This window comes from Mirounga leonina, unplaced genomic scaffold (assembly GCF_011800145.1).
Source record: "Mirounga leonina isolate KUSES-001 unplaced genomic scaffold, KU_Mleo_1.0 Mir_170, whole genome shotgun sequence".
Taxonomy (NCBI): Eukaryota; Metazoa; Chordata; class Mammalia; order Carnivora; family Phocidae; genus Mirounga; species Mirounga leonina.
Window position 1 is genome coordinate 11,220,273 of NW_023270433.1, and position 18,310 is coordinate 11,238,582.

The 18,310-nt window shown below is 44.9% G+C and overlaps 1 protein-coding gene across 8 annotated transcripts in view; it reads left to right on the forward strand.

The window, feature by feature from the left end:
* Positions 1–18,310, forward strand: part of DENND1A (DENN domain containing 1A) — a 501,318-nt gene that overhangs the window by 311,210 nt on the left and 171,798 nt on the right. For all 8 annotated transcript variants that reach the window (XM_035015834.1, XM_035015837.1, XM_035015835.1 and 5 more), the window contains one exon: positions 12,137–12,238. In XM_035015834.1, coding sequence (XP_034871725.1) covers positions 12,137–12,238 — 102 coding nt within the window. The remainder of the gene's footprint in view (positions 1–12,136; positions 12,239–18,310) is intronic.

An 18,310-nucleotide genomic window follows, 5' to 3' on the forward strand; every position in this document is an offset into this window, starting at 1 on the left:
TCTGAAAAGCAGGTCACCAAAATATTCCATATTGCGAAATGCTTCATCTTACACAGAGGAGGAAAGGTGTGTTTTCTTGGTGTGGCTGCTTTATTAAATAGCCCGTCCTGATGACGCCAGGGCCCATTCTCTTGGGCTGCCCCAAGCCACTGGACAGATACTACTTCCCACTCGGCAGGCCTTTTGGGTGTTTTTAGAGTCATGTCTCCTGAATATGATTTTCCAAACACTTTTCCTAGATCTTAAAGTTGTTATGGACCTTTAGGGCTCCTTGGCTCTTGGGCAAGACAAATCACAGTAATGGCTGCCCCTTTACTGCCCATATGTTTAAGACCCCCTGTAGTTTGTTTGAAAAGTTAAGAGATTTTCACAGTGAAGGTGCCATTTCTGAAATTTAAAGTGTTCCTTTTCACCGGGAGATAAGTTCACTCTGATTAAGTCCGTAATTCTCACTAAGCCATGTTTATGGGGGCAATAAACAATGTTTCAGCGTGCTTGTTAAATTGGGTTTCCAACCTCTCCACTCTTTAAAAATTGACATTTCAAATAAAAGGCAGGTGGAGATGGGAGTCCGGGTTTTCTGTGCCTAGTGATGAATGAATGATGGCAAGTTGGCAGTTGTGTGGGAAAAATGAGGCCCTATTTTATGGAGGGTGACCCCAAACCATTTTGGGACTAGGGAATCGACATCCTCTTCTACCGCCAGTGAAACTCTTAAATTCAAGGTTCACCGTTTCAAATTGGATGGATACTGTTTCTGAAATCCTGCCAGCCACATTACACACACACATTATTTAATTTTCACAACAAGCCTGCGCTCCAGTCGTGGTGGCCCTGTTTTACAGATGATGAAAGTTGGGCACAGGGAGGTTAAGTAACTTGTCCAGAGTCACATAGCTAATAAGTACAGGACCAGAATTCAGACCGAGTTATTTCATTGTGTGAAGTGTTTTAGTGTATGCAGAAGAAAAATATGGTACTGGTCCAGGTTTAGGGTCTGTTTGCTGTTCTGTGTCTAGCCATTGATACGTCTATCCAGAGGTTACAAAATAAATCTGTGACCTAGTCACTGTCCTTAATATTCGCTAAGCTGGGAAAGTAGAGGGGCTGCACAGACAGGAGAGGGAGACCACCAGGCTTCGGGGTTGGGAGTCCCAAGCTCAGGTCCTAGCTCTGTTATTACACGGGGACCTGGTGCAAGCACTTCAGTCTTCTCTTCTGTAAAATGGATTAATAATGCCTGTTCTGTGAGGGTGCTTTGAGGATCAGATGAAATAATGTATTTTAAAATATTGGTATTTAAAAACCCTGCAGTACTTCATAGATAACAGTAGTGTTATTGCAACATCTGTAAAGATAGTAAGGTTAAAACGGTTATTTTAAAGGAAAAGTTACAGAGATACATGAAACAGTTGGAAACATAACTAAACAAGTTTTTTTTTTTTGTGGGCCCAGTCATATATGGTCCACTGTGCTTGGCGCCTGGGACTTCGAGAAGGCAACTCGCCGTGGGGCAGGAGTAATCAGGAAGGTTTTATAGAAGAACACGGCCTTGTGGGATGGAGGTAATCGTGGTGACCTAGGCCTGGGCCATCTTCATATCTCGCCAAGTGCTCCAGTGCTTCATCTCTCCTTTGTGCTTTACCACAGACCTTCCTCATCTTCTTGTTTGTCACACATGAGGAAGCAGAGTCTCCAGCATGTGGAGCGTGCCTCAGTTGGAGGCAAAACACCACCAGCACAAGGGCGGACTTGGATAGCGAGCTGCCAGGAGAGCTGGCAGAACGAGGCTCTCGAGGAGGCCGTATAGTTGGCCGTGTAGCTGGCCCTCCAGGAAACACAGGCCCTACTTAAGCTTTCATCTTCTCGACAGTCCTGAAGGTCTCGCTTCTCACAGAGAAGGCAACTGACACCCAAGAAGGTAAAGTGCCTTGCCTGTAGCTACCTGGCCTAGTGAGTGAAAGAGCCAGGACACCAGCCTTGGGACTTTCTGACCTTGAGCCCTGGATCATCCAGTGGAGGGAATCGAGCAAGTTCCGTGTAAATGGAGATGTTCTCTTCCACCGTACATTCCTGTGCCTTTTCTTAGGCCGGTTGGTTAGAGTTTACCCCACTGCTCCCTATCCATGCCCTCCCTGTAAGGAGGCCGAACAAGGGCTTCTTTAGTTCAGAGATCACGTTTCATTCTCTGGCTGGCTGTCGTTACAACCTAGCTTAAAGTTGGCGTGAATGACCGGCTGACACATGACTGACTGAATGGGTGAATGAATGAAGGAATGTCCAATAGATGGACTGTCAGGAAAGGAAAAATAGCCCATTGGAGAAATAACTCTGTGCTGACCTGGGTTGAAAATCCCTGGACTTGTTAATGAGAGTCAGTGCTTATTACCTTGTGAGGAGTGGATTTGGCCTGACCTGTGAGGGGCTTGCACCACTTCCCTCCCCTGTCAAGCTTCTGTTTCTGTTTAAAGCACACTGGGAAATTCCAGTGGTGTTTTCAGGGGTCCTCTGAACTGTCGGGCTTAGATTTTTAATTTTGCGGAGCAGGAAGGAGCAAATCAGTGACTCCTGGCTCCAAAGAAAAACCACTACGTTTATCAACTGCTTGGCAGCTTGGTGACCTCTGGGGCCTGAGGAAGGGAAAGAAAATGTCACTCTTCCCTCTGCGTGTATCCAAGATTTCAGGAGGGAATAGAGTTTAGAATACCTGAAGATTTGCCTTTCCTCTTCTTGTCCTTTCCACTTTTCCTCTTATTTCTCTTTCCTTTCTTCCTAGGAGGCCACCAGCTCCCATGCTGTTCTTTGTTATGTGCTCATATATATGCGCATGCATTTGAGCACATTTTATATGTGCCGTATAGTGGAAAGAACATTGGCACGTGGAACCCAGATTCAAATCCTTTCTCTCACAGACACCGATTGTAAGAACATGGGCAGACTATTTAATCTCTTTAGCCTCAGTTTCTTCATCCGTCAAATGGGTGTGATGTTCTGTAGAAAATCCTCTCCCCTGGGAATTTTAATGGGGTCTGGGCCAACCATCAAGCTTCTGAAGGGCTTCTTTCTTTTGGTATGTGTTTAACAAACATCTGTTAAATTACAGTTGCTCAATATGTTTGTTGATTGAAACAACGTGTCAGAACAATTAATAAGATGCATTGGGTGATTGGGTCTTGGTGTTCAACTGGCTTCAGTGTGTAGCTCCACCGTTTCTAAACCAGAGGACTTTGGACAAGCTGTTTTACCTCCCTGATCTTCAATTTCCTCTCTCCGCAGGAGTGTCTTGGGGATTACATTATATGGTATTTGTAAAGGGTTGGGTGTGGGAGGAACACACAGGCTAGTAGCCATCACGTTGTTGTTGTAAGAGTCTGTAAGATGATGGATGCAGAGCACGTACCCCCGTCCCTGGTCCTTGCGGTGGTTGGCTTGTCAGGAGTAGAATTAGCCTAAGAGGGGACTGCATGAACCCAGCAGCAGTCGTTTAGCATAAAATTTGGATTAACATACTATGAAGATGTAAGAGCCATATTCTCCATCTTTCAAAATTAAAGCAGCTGCTGAGAAGTCAGACTTAAGGGAGACCTAATGTGGGGAGCCATATCAGTTTGCCTCTCTCACAGAGGGACAGAGATTAGATTTACTTTGAGCCAAAGAAAAGCATTTTGTGGGTGTGATAATGCTCTGATTTGGGAACATGCTACGTCCTCTTGAAACAAGGTGTCCTTGCTGGAAGTCGGTCTGGACCTGTCCCCTTTCCTTGATCATCTAGTTGCTGGTCTCAAAGGTGCTGCCTCAGCCACGGGAGAGGAGACTAGGCTTTCAGGCCTCAGGGGTCACTCCAGCAGGGAGAAGGCCTGCCTGTGGTCAAGGCCAGTGCCCTGGGCAGATGGGAGGGAACATGGCCACGTAGGTGCCAAGTAAATATTTCTACTTTTTTTTCTCATTACGTACTCTTTTCACAACACTATGTGTAGTAAGTGGCAATGGCCCCATTATATAGACGAGGAACCTGCGGTTCAACTAAATTTAAATAACTTGCCCTGGGTCCTATGAGTAAGAATTAAAGAAGATGAAACCCAAAGCCCAGTCCATCTGATTCACGCTCCTTCTACTTGGTCCTGCTGCTCCCCCAAACCTAGCTGACACAGGACTGCAAGGGTCTCTCAGAAGGTACCCAGGTAATGTTGCTGTTTTGATCTTCACTGGAGAGGCACAGGACAGATTGAAGAAATAACATGTCCCCTGGAGGTGTCTGCCTTGGCAGGTAGATTTTCTGACAGTGAAATACATTCCCGAGTGAATCCTTTTTATCAAAATAATTACTCTTACATTGTTTTTCATAATAGTAGTAATAAATGCCCAGTGTTTATTATATAGCAAACGTTGTCCTAAGTACTTACACATATTTTAACTCATTTAATCACCGTAACAATCCAGTGAAGTCCATGCTCTTTACTGTTTGTATACCTACTGTTGAAGTATGAGATTTCTAGGGCGAAGTACACTCATCTTAAGTGCACAGCAAGATTAGTCATCCATGTGACCACCACCAGATCAAGAAACAAAATATTAACAGTCCCCCAGAAGCCCCTCTTGTGTCTGCTTATAATCATTTGCCCTCTGACCTAAAGAAAACCATTATCCCGGGGGTCAGTACTGTTTTAATCTCATCGAACAGATGAGGAAACTGAGGCACGGGGAGGTTAAAGGGTTTGCACAAGGCAGCACATTTGTAACTGGCAGAGTTGGGAATTCAGACTTGGGCAGTCTGGCTCCAGAGAATGTGCTCCTATCCCTGAGACATAGCTGGGAAAAGAACACTAGATTGCTGGTGGTTTCAGTTTTAATAGCACGAAATCATCATAGTGGAGTCATAACAGCTTCTACCTTTGGTCTGAAAATCAGTTTAAATTCTTACAGTCTTGGAACTGCAATCCATTTTAGTGGCATAACTTTCAAGTTGCAAGGATAGAAACTCACTTCCCTTTATTGCTCACTTACTGCAATCAGGTACCATGTTAAATTCTTTCCACACATTCTGTCACTTAACCCTCACAACCCAGCTGTGCAGTAGGTAGTATTATCCCCATTTTATAGATAAGAAAACTGAGGCTCAGAAGTAAAGAGCTTGCTGGAGGTTACACAGCCACAGAGGCAAGGCTTGAATCTGGCTGTCTCATTCCAGAGCTCACAGTTTTAACCACCATGTTAACTCCTATCTTACTTTCTGTGTCAACTGTGAATTAATTCTACACTAATTAATCATGATAATTTCACATGATTATTATCATTGCCATCATTATTCTTATTCCCATTACACTTCCTTGAGCAAACTCTATTTTGCTTACTTTGGGCTTCCGTTGTCCATTTGGGTTTACACTGACATCTGCTTCCGGGCCTGCCTCCCAACAGAGTGGAGCCAGCCACGATATCCCATTCATTCTCTGGTTAATAAGCATTTGCCCCATGTCAGGCACCGTGCTGGGCACTGGAGAGGGAGAGACAAATATGCCCCAGCTCTGCCCTGATGATGGTACTTCTGGAAGGACAAGAGAAAAGATGTACTGCATGCTGGCTCATTTACTTCATGCACGCTGCCTCACTGACCCCTATCCTAGGTAGGGAGCCGAATGCTCAGCTGAGGAAGCCAATGTGGAGCTGGGCCTCTGCTCCTCAAGATCTAGGACCAGCTTTCAGCTTTCCTCCACATCTAGCTCCCAGCCTCCTCAGCCAGGGGAGCATCACATGCTTCTGACTGCTATTTGAATCCCCTAGATTACACTGCCAGTGCAAACCCTTGCTTTTCACCTTATGGGCTGGTTCTGAGTCCTACATTTTGTCACTAGCTGCCCAGTCCCCTCCCTGGACAGGCAGGATCACTCCCATGGCGGGGGGGGGGGGGGGAGGTTGGTGTGGTTTGAACTAGTGTCCCTGTTTTATATGTTAGGGAAGGAAACCCATTGTTTTCATATGACCAGTTTTAGAAAGTAAGGCTCAATAAAGTCTTGGTTTACAGGGGAAACACCAAAGGTAGAGTGATTCTCAAATAGACTCCACTTTTGTGTAGGGAAGTATATCAGGGGCATCTCTAGGGGCATTGGATTTTTATATTTATCCTAAGAAGGCATGAGCAGAAAAGCAAAGTTAAAAAAAAAAAAAAAATCCTGGGCTAGATAAAAGAAAGGAAAGAAGCAGGGAGCCAAACTCAGTTGCAAATCGATTTTTTACCAACTATTGTGATTTTATTTCATGTTCTGGACGTAGTACTAATGTGTTTATCAACTTCATTGGGATACAATTTATGTACAAACCATCCATTTAAAGCATACAATTTAATGAATTGTGATCGTTTCATACATTCATGAAACCACCGCCACCACAATATATAGAATATTCCCACCACCCTCAAAGGATTGTTCTTTTTAATTTAACAAAATAAAGCTCACTTATCTTGAGCTTCTCATGTGCCAGGCACCACTGTACTACTTTAAAAATGTTAACCCATTTAATCCTCATCACAAGCCTGTGAAGGAGGGACTGTTGTCATCCCCAGAGTACAGAGGACAACACTGGGGCACAGAGGTGGAATGAAATGCCCAAGTTTGCACAGCTGGTGAGTGTTATAACTCACGGACTGGCTCCAGATCCTGTGCTCTTCACCTCTCAGCTCTGCTGCCTCTCATTCATTCATTCATTCATTCATTCATTCATTCATTCATTCATTCAGGAATTGCCTACTGTGGGCCAGGTGTTGGGATAGGAACTGACAGTACAGAGATAGGTCTTTTTACCCCCAAGAAACCCACAGACTAGGGGAGGAACCGAATACCTCTATAAATAACTCTAGGTTGGTGTGTTATTCTGGTTGTGGGAATGACCTCAGGGGAGCACAGGGAAAGGCAAACTTGAGACCCTCTGAAGTGAGGTTGGCCAGGCTCAGCCAAGTTCTTAGGAATTATTGAAGGAAAGGGGACAGGCTGACAAGAGAGCCACTGTTTGCTGAATGCCTGTTAAGATGTCCTGGGAATCGGGCTGACTCCTTTACATACGCTTGCTTATCTAACCCTCACAGCAACTCTCTAAGGGGGTACTGTCTTGATCCCCATTTCATAGATGAATACCTGGAGGATTTAGGGGGGTGAGTGAGTTGCCTTAAGGCAGCCCTCAAGGTAGAGGTGCGATCCATAGGTGAAGCCTGTATTAGAGCCCATAACCTCTCAGCTGCACTGACCACCTCCCGAACGACGATGTTTCTTTCCCTGTCCTGAAAGGCTGGGGTCAGGCTAAGTCTGTCTGTGACAAAGCATGAAGAGAAAGACATTTCTGATTAACAATATTTATGGGAAGATGCCATTTTTGTGTGTTTCTCTGTGCAAGAAATGCCATTTGGAAAGTCGGTGTGCATGTCAGTATTTTTTTTTTTTTTCATTCTGAGAAAAAGCCTGTGGAGTCTGGTGGGGGGAGGGTTTGCAGCTGGCAGGAGCTTTGGCATATGTTGTAACTAAAAAGAGAGGGAATGTGTTGGTGGGACAAGCTACCGGAGAGCTGTCTCGGTGTGCCGCGGTACTAGTAAGTGTTTTAATTGGGTAGGGTTTTTGGAGGACTATTTTGACATCTGCTCGTGTCTTTGCTGATTTTTCTTCACTTAGAGTAGGAAACACAAGCTGTGGATAAAATGACTTTAAAATAATTGGAAGTAAAGATATCTCCCTCAAAGTCGAATTTGAGAGGGACACTTTTTAAGAAGTGGAAAGTAAATTCCACTTCTAGGAATCCATCCTAAAGCACAAGGCTTTATGCCTACAAGTTTCACGACAATATTATATATAAAAATCTCTGAAAAACTGGAAATAACAGCCAACAGGAGGGGGTTGGTTGTGTTTTGTTTCCGTGAAATGGAACATTTTGTGGCAATTAGTAGTGGTCTTTATAAAGTTTTTAATGAAATGGAGCATTTGTATGTTGTAATAATGAGAAAATCAGAAAGAAATATTAAGAATTGTTTTAACTATATTTTTTAAAGGAGGGATCGGGGTGAAGGGTTATGGAAGGAGACATCAAAACATTATCTCCAAATGGAGGGATGAGGGTAACTATAATTTCCTTCTTTGAACTTTTTTGTCCATCCCTTTTTTTTTTCTTTTTTAGATTTTATTTATTTGACAGAGACAGTGAGAGGGGGATCACAACCGGGGAGTAGGAGAGGGAGAAGCAGGCCCCCCACCGAGCAGGGAGCCCGACGCGGGGCTCGATCCCAGGACCCTAGGACCATGACCCGAGCCAAAGGCAGATGCTCAACAACTGAGCCACCTAGACACCCCCCCTTTTTTTTATTTTTAACAGGCGTATGTGATTTTTATGATATAAAAGGCGAGTGTTATTTTGTGTCAGAGAAAGCTGGCCCCGGAGTGTTCCTATAGCTTCATGCCCTACAGGTACTTGTTCTGAGGTCTGAGCAGTTGGATTTGGGTTGTCTTCAGAAATAGTTAGGCTTTTGAGTCAGAGTGGGTTCAGAAGTCAGCTCTGCTGCTCACTAGTGGTGTGATTTGGGGCATTTTCTTTGACCTCTCCAAGCCTCATTTTCTCATCCCTCCCATGGAGATGGTCCTATCTTCTCTTACCGTGGTTGGAATTAAGTGAGCTGGCAGCCAGTCATGGTCCAGCTTCCTCCTCTACCAGCACTTCTCACTGACACCCCCCCCAGTTTGAAGGTTTTTGTGGGATTAGGTTTTTGTTTGGTGGGGGGCAGGTGGGGGAGAGCGGTTGGCCTTTTTCTTCATTGCTCTTGTTTCCTAGAGCCTTTCAGGGATAAGGCACCATCCGGCCGAGCTGGCCTCTGATTCTCTCCTTGGGAACACTGAGGTTCAGGAAGGCCCTTGAGTCTACGCCAGCCCCTTTGGAAGAGGCCTTGCTGCCGGGAGGGCAGCATTGTCCTATAAGAGGAAGCTCTGCCGACCCAGCTCCTGCCTGGAGCCTGGGGCTTGGGCATTTTGGTTACTAAGGGGACCCTGGCCTGCTAAGTCAGAAAAAAGGGCCAGGTTTTTTTCTCTTCTTCAGCCTGCTGCCATTGTTGAAAAAGTAAACACTCCACACAGCTTAGCCGGCAAGCCCTCCAGCCAGGAGTGGGAAGAAATCAAAAGCCTGTTCCAGCCCAGGCCATGGAGAGCCCACAAGGGCTGGTCTGTGCTGTTGGGGCCTCACTGGGAATACAGGAACAACGCCTGATTCTGGTCCAGAATCAACATCCCTCTTGCTGGGCCTTTCAGCCTCTGAAGCTTCTCTGCAGTGGCCAAGCCCCCTGCCCCCTTCTGTCTGGGGCCATTTAGAAGGTCAGATGAGGCAGAATAGGCAACTCTGGGGTGCAGTGACCGTCCGGGCCTGGAGTCCCTTGCTGAGTTACGGAGTTCCTTGTGGCCCCTTCTCCAGTTCCATTTCTGGTGTCTCGGCTTTTGAGGTGACAGCCCCTTAGCTGCTAAGAAGGGGCCAGCAGGTTTTCGTCCTTAGGCAGTTGGCACTTAAGCTTTCAGACTTGCCAGGGCTGATGTGTGGATTGTAAGAGTAATAATCACAGCTACTGTTTATCCTGTGTGCCTAGCACTGTGTGCATAGGGGGGGTAAGGACAGTGGTCACAGTTATCTTACCAGTTTTACAGAAAAAGTAGCCAAATAGTAGCCGCATAACCTGCAGTAAGCCACTTCACCTCTCTGAGCCTGTTTCTCAGTCCTGGGGCAGGAATGGTGATACTTTGTCTCCAGCTAAATTGTCAAGTCCAAAAGGATCTGTGTGGGCTCTGACCGGTGAGAGGAGTGAAAAGGGTCGTCGTTGTAGAGGCTGTTGTGTAACTTCCTGCCAGCATACCGCTAGGTGTTTAATCTGCTGGACTGAAAAACGAGGCCGCAAAGGAGCCCTGGACAGTTCACCATGAGTCTTAATGTTCTCATCTGAAAAGTGGGGATTGTGCTTTGTGAAACACTAGTGATTTGTGTTATTCTCAAGGCTCTTGGCTGATAGCTTTTTACCCTGTAAACAAAGCAGTCAATTAATGTGAGTGTTGGGGTTTGGAGGGCAGAATAAACTTGTAAGGAGGCAGTTTTGTCCCTTCTCTGCGGTTCTCAGCCCATAGCGAATACTTAGGAAATGGTGAGTGGATTGAGAGGTTTGTGGGCTAGCCCCTGGTGGCTTGGAAGACTTAGTAGCAAAAGGAGTTTGAGGCTCCTAGGTGTGTTCAGTGGGAGGGACCCAGGATGCTGCCACCTGAGACCATTTTCAACGGTAGGAGGCTTCTAACCAGCTCAGCTCCACCCTCCTGCTGGGAGGAATCTCAAAATGTTTACTTAAGCACCATGTTCTGTCCTAGAGACTGCTGTTTGAGAGAATAAGCATCAGCCAGTATTACTAAGTGCTTACCAGGTGCCAGTCATTCTGGGTGCTGGTCATCATGCAGTGGTGAGCCAAACAGATGAGCCCCTAAAGGAGCCCACACCCCAGTAGAGGAAGGCAGGCAGGCAGAGGGGTGCTGGGGCTCAGGGACAAGGGCTCTGTGGAGGTCTCACTGAGGTGCCCTGTGACAGGGGGGCTGACGGTGTGGTGCCATGGGAACATAGCTGTGGAGGCGGCCCATGCGATTACCTCCGCCCCTTACCTCACCTCTCTGAGCCTCCTTTTTCTCCAGGTACATACAATGAGGGTAATAACATGCACTTTGCAGAGTTTGGTAAGAGTTAAATGAGATAAAGTATAAAACACCAGTAGGCTTCTAGTTTATATTATATTATTATATATTCTGTATTATAATTGTCCATTTCTAGGTTGTTAGCAGACTCTGGCTTTAGCAGCCATAGATGGTCCAGCCCCAACACTAGGCTATGCAGTTCTCTTGGATGAATTAGGAAAAGGCATCTCCTTCCTCCCACCGCCACCACCCCTGACCTAGGCATGCGGCTTAGCAGATTTCAGCCCCAGCTGGCTGGCTGGGCGTCCTTGGGCAGTGCACATCTGCATGGTCATATGCAGTGCCTCAGAGGGCAGCTAATAGATTGATCCCTTACAGATGTAAGGTGGCCATATGTCCCACTGTAAATCTTTTGCCCTGGCATATTATGTTGTCCTTCACACCCACAAATATTCCAGTTTGGGAACTGGAAGGTCTTTCTAATGAACCAAGGCCAAGTGGGATAAAGACAGCAGTTCTGAAGTTCTAGACTCTAAGGGAATGAGCTTTGATATTTGAGAGAAGAGGGTTGAATGAGATTGGGAGTGGTGGGTGAGCAGGAGAAAAATGGAGGTGGATTCCAGTAGTGAGTGAATAGCATGATTAGAAATTAAAAACTCAGGCTACACATAATCTCATACTTCTACAGTCTATGGAGAGTTGCTCCCAGATGGGGGACTTTTCCTTTCTCTGTATTTACCTATCCCTTCCTCCCCGGGGCACAGACATGTGGACCCAGTAAGCACGTCTCCCTTACCCTCTCCATCACCAGCCAGTAGAATAATAGATGGCCAGAGCCTCTGAGCCTTGACTCACTAACTGGGTTTCTATGGAAAATGGGACCCAACTGAAAGTGTGACCTTCCTACTTAATGTTTAAGGGAAATGTTAAATGTTAACACTAGGCCATACACCATATTCCATACCCAAGTATGACAAGGTCCAAAAGAGAGATGGGCAAGTAGCTTTTGGTAAATGAAAGGGGATGGGTTGAATGTGGGTGTCATAGGGCCTAGCTGTACATCAAGAGTTCCTGGGGGCCAGAGCTTTAGACTGCAGCTTCTACTGTTTAAAAAAAAAAAAAAAAAAGAAAATATAAGAAAAAAATAATGTTGGAGTGTAAAGATCTCTCTTCCTAGCTGTGTGACCTGAGCATGTTAACTTAGTCAGCTTCATCTCTGTGAAACCCTTTCCACTCCTGGGACTTGGGGATGACTATAAAGCTTATAGAGTTTTTGTGACAGTTAAAAGGACTCAGAAAATGTGAACCACCTAGCATTGGGCCTGCCACAAAATGAGCCTTTGTCAAAGCCTTTGTCACTGTTCTTCCTTATGCCCCTTCCCCAGAGAGGGCCAGTGGAAGTATCTGTGGCCTCATGGTGCTTCAATGATTTTTTTCTCTTGGAAATTTTTTATTTGCAGAAAGTCAGAAACATGGCCCTAGATGATGTCGTGATCCTCAACGTGGACACCAACACCCTGGAAACTCCCTTTGATGACCTCCAGAGCCTCCCAAATGATGTGGTGGGTAATGAACTCTTGAGGTCTGACTCCTGTGAGTTGGGGGAGGGGACGTGGATGTGATTTCAGAGAAGGGGAAGGAGGGGAGACTGCTGTGGTTGTTTCTATCTCTGCTGTCTCTGCCCCCTTTGTCTCAGTGGAGAAAGTTGGAGGGTGGTTCATTTCTTTAGTCTTGCTTCACTCTGATAACTTGCATCTGGAGGGCTGTGAAGCAATCCCCGGGTCTCCTCAGTTCCTCTTTCTGTGGGAGCCGGGGAGTCTGGGGGTCTTGCTGTCCCTCTCCAGCACATTGCGCTGGGCAACCCCACTGAAGGGGGGACCAGAGGGCTTTCCATGTGAGCGACATGGGGCACTTCAAGTCTACATTTCTCTCCTGGACCATCATCAAGCAGCCGTTTTTCCATGTAGCAGGGTATCTGCTGACAGTGCTCTGTGGTTCCATGTCCCATAAATCTTGGTTACCTTAGGTCTAACCAGATAGCGAGCTCACTTTAGCAAAAGCAACTGGCTGCCACATTTGCCACGCTAACACATGACCACACGCTAGTCTCAATGTTACTACTCGGGTGGCCTCATGGGCAGCTGTTTGAAGTAGACCCAGTCTCCCCCTTGTCCATGTGAATGAGGAGGTTTGGGACTCCCTGGGAAATATGGTTTTGATATTTCTGGTTTGACCTGCATGGCTCTGTCTGCTAGAAGATCTGTAAAGTTATTCTGGCTTCCAGACTGAAAGGAGTAGATGTTCCTGGCCACGTGTGCTGACATGGAATTGGGTTTGTGTCGCTAGGTTTATGTCATGGGAGGGGCTCCATTATTGCGAGGAGTCCCGACGGCCCCTTGGAGTTAGCTATCTGGAAGAGATTGCTGTTTGTTGATGAATGGCTTACAACATGGTTTCAAATTCCTCCACTCTTAACTCAGTATAAGATTTGGGGGAGTCATTTGTGCAATATAAAGATATTCCATTCATAGCCTAATTAAACAATGGCTGCCACTAACTGACTTCCTCCGAGCTGAGCACTGTGCTAAGAGCTCATTATTGGCCTCTTATTTCCTCTTCACACTGCTCTGAGGAAGGTATTTTCCTTATTCCCACTTTACTCACCAAGCTAGAAAGAGGAGGAGCCAGGAGGCAAACCCAACTCCCTCACTCCTGAGAGCCATGGGGCCCCCATTGCCTCTCTAGGGCCTGCTGCATTCAGGGATTGCATTCAGTTAGCATCATAGCCCAATGGAGGAGGTGTTCTCTCTCCTTTTCACAGGGGAAAAGAGCCTCAGAGAGCACATGCCTTGCCATAGGTCATATGGCTGGCTGCGGCAGAACTGAGATTCAACACCCCCAAAGCCCCACGCTGCCTCCTCTCCTTATATACTGCCCCCCTTCTACAGCAGAGAGATGGCAGAAGTAGGAAAAATGAAAGCAACAGACACTGTTAGATTTGCTCTTCCTGTCTAGACGGGGTATGGGCCTGGGATCTTAGGTCCTCCTGACCATAGTTTGAGTTCTGTTGGTCCAAAGAATATGTGGTTTCCACCCTGGTTCCCTTTCAGTGGAAGAGCTTTTCCTTTAAGCCATGGGTGCCAGAGGTATGGACCTTGCAGCTCCTGAGTGAATATGGTAAGTGAGCCTAGGAATGGCCAGGAGCCCTGGGACGGCCCAGAGTGAGTGACTGGTGGTTAAGAAACCATGTAGTAGGATGGACTGGTCCCTCTGCAGTGCTCTGACCCAGTACTGGGCATTAAGCAGCAAAGATAAAGCAGATCTAGTCCTTTCTTTCAGAGAGGAAAGTAGGGGATAAAAGATACGTAAATTACATCTATATCACGATATAGCATAATAGGGGCCACAAGGGAAATAGGAATCAGGCACAGAAGGGCCCGGGGGGATGAGAAAATTTGGGAGACAGGTAATAGAGGCTTCCTGAAGGTGGCACATTCCAAGATTGTTTGTTTGTTTGTTTAGAGAGGGAGCACACATCTGAGCATGTGTGTACGAGATTGTACACAAGTGGGTGGGGAAGGAGCAGAGAAGAGGGAGAGAGAATTTTAAGCAGGCTGCATACGCAGCACGGAGCCTGATGTGGGGCTCAGTCTCACTACCCTGAGATCCTGACCTGAGCCGAAATCAAGTCGGATGCTTAACCGACCGAGCCACCCAGGTGTCCCCCCCTCAAGATGCCTTTTAAATGATCAGTGAAGTGGTCTCAGGGAACCAAAGGAATGTGAGCAAGTTATTTTTTGTCTCTGAGCTCAGTCTCCCATCTTGGAAGGAGGAGTATGCGCCCTGTAGTTAGGATTGCTGTAGCAAATAAATGAGATGGTTACGTTCCTCAAATGCTTGGGACACTGCTCACACATTGTCAGTGTTCAATAAAAGGTACCTGCATTTGTTTTTCACAAAATTATTGTTAGTAGTTACAGCCAGAGTTAGAGGACAGTTGGTTCCTTAACAGTCCTCAGCCTACATGAAAAGGTCCTCTTCGTTTGCAAATGGGTTTGTGGCAGGGTTGAGAGTGTTCTACAATGATGTTCCAGCACGCGGCTCTAGACCCATTAAAGATTCCAAAGATATAGTAATGGAGAGGGAAGGTGGTCTGTAAGGTATTTGTGTTTCAGTGGAACGCACAGATATGATTCTAAAAGGCTATGTGAACTATCAAATCCTTGAGAGAAGAAATCACATTCTGTGCTTCTCTGTGTCCCCTCCATTCAGCACAGGTCCAGGTACTTTTAGGGTACCAGCATATCCACAGTTGACCTCACAATTTCCCCTTTTGTCAGAGCGGCCTGTTTACAGCATCTGACAAATTCTGCTTCTTAAACTATTTGTCAAATCCTCTTCCCAATCTCTCCCTACACCACCTAATCCAAGCTCTTATTTCTCTCCTGCACTATTATCAGCAGCCTCCGAACTTGGTCTTCAGAATCCAGCCCTTCCTCCTCTTGCACCAGAGCGACCTTTCCAAAAATAAATCTAACTATATTTCCCTCTTAAAACCACTCCATCAATGAATATAATTAAAAAACTAAAAAAACAAAACAAAACTTTGAAAGATAAAATATCCTCCCCGAACTTCCCAGTGCCTATAGCTTAGAGGCAAATTCCTTTTTTTGGCTTTGAAATCAGAGAGACCTGGCTTCTTCACTTACTAGCCATGTGATCTCGGTCAAAATTCCTTAAGCTCTCTGAGCCTTTGTTTCCTCATAGGTTGTTGTGGGAATTGAATGTAATGTATATAATATATGTAAAACATATATCCTATGTGTATGATAGATGGTAGTGGTAATGATTTATGGGTGCAAATGATGATGATCATGGTGGCATTCAGGGTCCTCCTTCAGGTTCTGACCCTCCTGTGTTTTCCCATAGCTTTAACTCACTCCCCTCCCAGCTCTAAACCCTTTATTATAGGTATTTGGAACTGTTAACTAGTTCTCCAAACCTCACAAGTTATTTTATAACTTCAAACTTTGCATACAGAGTTTCTTCTCCTTTCCGTCTCCCCCCCCCCCCCCCCCCCCCCCCCGCAATGGCCCATCTCACCTGTCAGTCTCTTACTCATTCTTCAAGACTAAATGTGAGGCTATAAAAACCTTCCCCGGGGCACCTGGCTGGCTCAGTCAGTAGAGCAGGCGACTCTTAATCTCAGGGTCGTGAGTTCAAGCCTCAGGGTGGGTGTGGAGCCTACTTAAAAAAAAAAAAAAAAAAAGTAAATAAATAAATAGTAAAAACCTTCCTTGACCTCTCCAAGTAATTTGACTGTATCTTTCTCTATATCTTCAGAGCTCCTTGTATTGATTGTGTTAATTATACTTGTCACCCAGCAATATCATTTATTACATATTTCTGGCTTTACCTTTTAAAATTGTCAGTTCTGTGAGGGCAGGAATTAAGTTTTATTCATCTTTGTTTCACAGAGATGTAGCAGCAACTGAATAGATAGATGGAAGGGTGGATGGGACATATGGATTGGGTTATTTTGGTAGATGAAATCTTGCAAAACATGGCACCCATGCTTGAAATTTTATTAAAAGAGGCCTTTGTTCTGCTTCTAGCCATGGTGGAATAATTGGAACTGGCTTTATCCTCCCACCATTAACAACTAGAACTCTGGACAGATATAAAAACAACAGTTTTCACATGTTGGACAACAGGCAATTCAGGACATTGAACTGAAACAAGTGAAGGGAGGCCTACCATCTCCCCTGGCTTTTTGCGTTGAGACATTTCTGGACCGTGGTGCCACGAGGTGGGGGGTCCCCAGCAAAGCACAACAGTCTTGCTGAGTTGAAGGATCAGAGATCTGAGTGAGAGGTGGTTTACATTTGTGGGTCAGAGTACCAGACTGGAAGCCACTCATCAAAAGAGCTCCAGAAATTGAAATCAGGTCCTCTTGACTAATGTGCTGAAGACTGGGCCTGCCCATGTGTAGGGTGGAGCTCCCACAGAGTAGGAGACATTCAAATTCTGACCAACCAGAGTAAGGAGATCTTGTTGATCACTCGGAGCAATTGTTGGAGACCACAGGAGGCCATGCCTTGGGAGTACTCTGAGTTGGCTCTAGAGTAAAGATAATTTTAGCCTTGCCCTCACAAAGCTTAACAGCAAGCTTTGAGGAGCTTAAGAGAGGGCTTCGGGAATGCTGGCAACATGCTGGGGGGGTGGTGTTGTTGTTTAATACCAGTTACTGGTATTGGGCAAGAATTCATCAAGCTGAACACCAATGTTATGTGTACTTTATGTTTGTAAACTTCAGTGAAAGTTTTAAGCAAAACTATTTCTTTAAAAAGAAAAGGCCTGGTATGCAAGAAATTCAACTTTCTGTCAAAATAAACTTCAACCCTCTTTAAAAGAAGACAAATAGAGGTGCCTGGCTGACTCAGTCAGTGGAGCATGTGACTCTTAATATCGGGGTTGTGAGTTTGAGCCCCACACTGGGTGTAGAAATCACTTTAAAAAATTAAAAATCTTAAAAAATAAAAAAGACAATAAAATCCACACCCAACAGTATAACATTCACAGTATCTGCCATCCTATTGTAAAGGTACAAGAAACGTTGAGAATTAGAAAAATGTAACCCATAGCCAAGAGAAAAACTAGTTAATAGAAACAAGCTTGGAAATGAGAGATATGGTGGAATTAGCAAAGACCTTAAGATATAAAGATTATAAATATGCTCATGAATTTAGAGGAAGACCTGAACTAAATGAGAAGAGAAACAGAAAATATAAAAAGACTGAAAAGGAACATGTAGACGTGGAAAATATCATACCTGGAATGAGTATTTCACTAAGGTTTAAGTGGATATTAGACACCGCCACATAAAAGATGAGGGAACCTGAAAAACATAGCAATGAAAATTAGCCAGTATGAAGCAGAGAAAGAGAAAAGACAGGAAAAGGTTAATGGGACCTCAAGGACCCATAGCACAGTATCAAGAGGACTAAGACACTTATCATCCTAGAAGGAGAAGAAAGTAGGGAAAGACAGAAAAAATTATTTAAAGATTATAGCTTTTTTTTTTTTTTTTTTACTTTTGATGAAAATTGTAAAGTCAGAGTCCTGAGAAGCTCAACAAACCACAAGCATAGTAGATCCAAACAAAACCACACAAAAGCCCAAAATGATAATTACTCAAAACCAGTGATAAATAGAAAGGCTTAAAATTAGCTGGAGAAAAAAGACACATTATATAAAAGAAAGAAGTAATGACGGAAGACTAATTATAAGAAGCTGCGTAAGCCAGGAGATAATGGAATGACATTTTAAAAGTAATGAAGGAACATTTTTGTCAGCCTATAAATCTATGTCCTTCAATAGGATGAAAATATCCTTCAAGAAGGAAGGCAAAATTAAGACCTATTCAGAGAAAAAAAGTGCAGACACTACAAGAAATGTTAAAGGAAGTTCTTCAGAAGAAAAATGGGAGGGAAGAGTGCCAGCAATAGTTAGTATGTAGGTAAATATAACAGACTTCTGTTCTCATTTTTAGTTTCTACAAAAGACAACTGAGTATTTAAAGTAAAAATAATACCAATGTATTATGTGTTGTAACATGGGTAGAAGTAAAATAT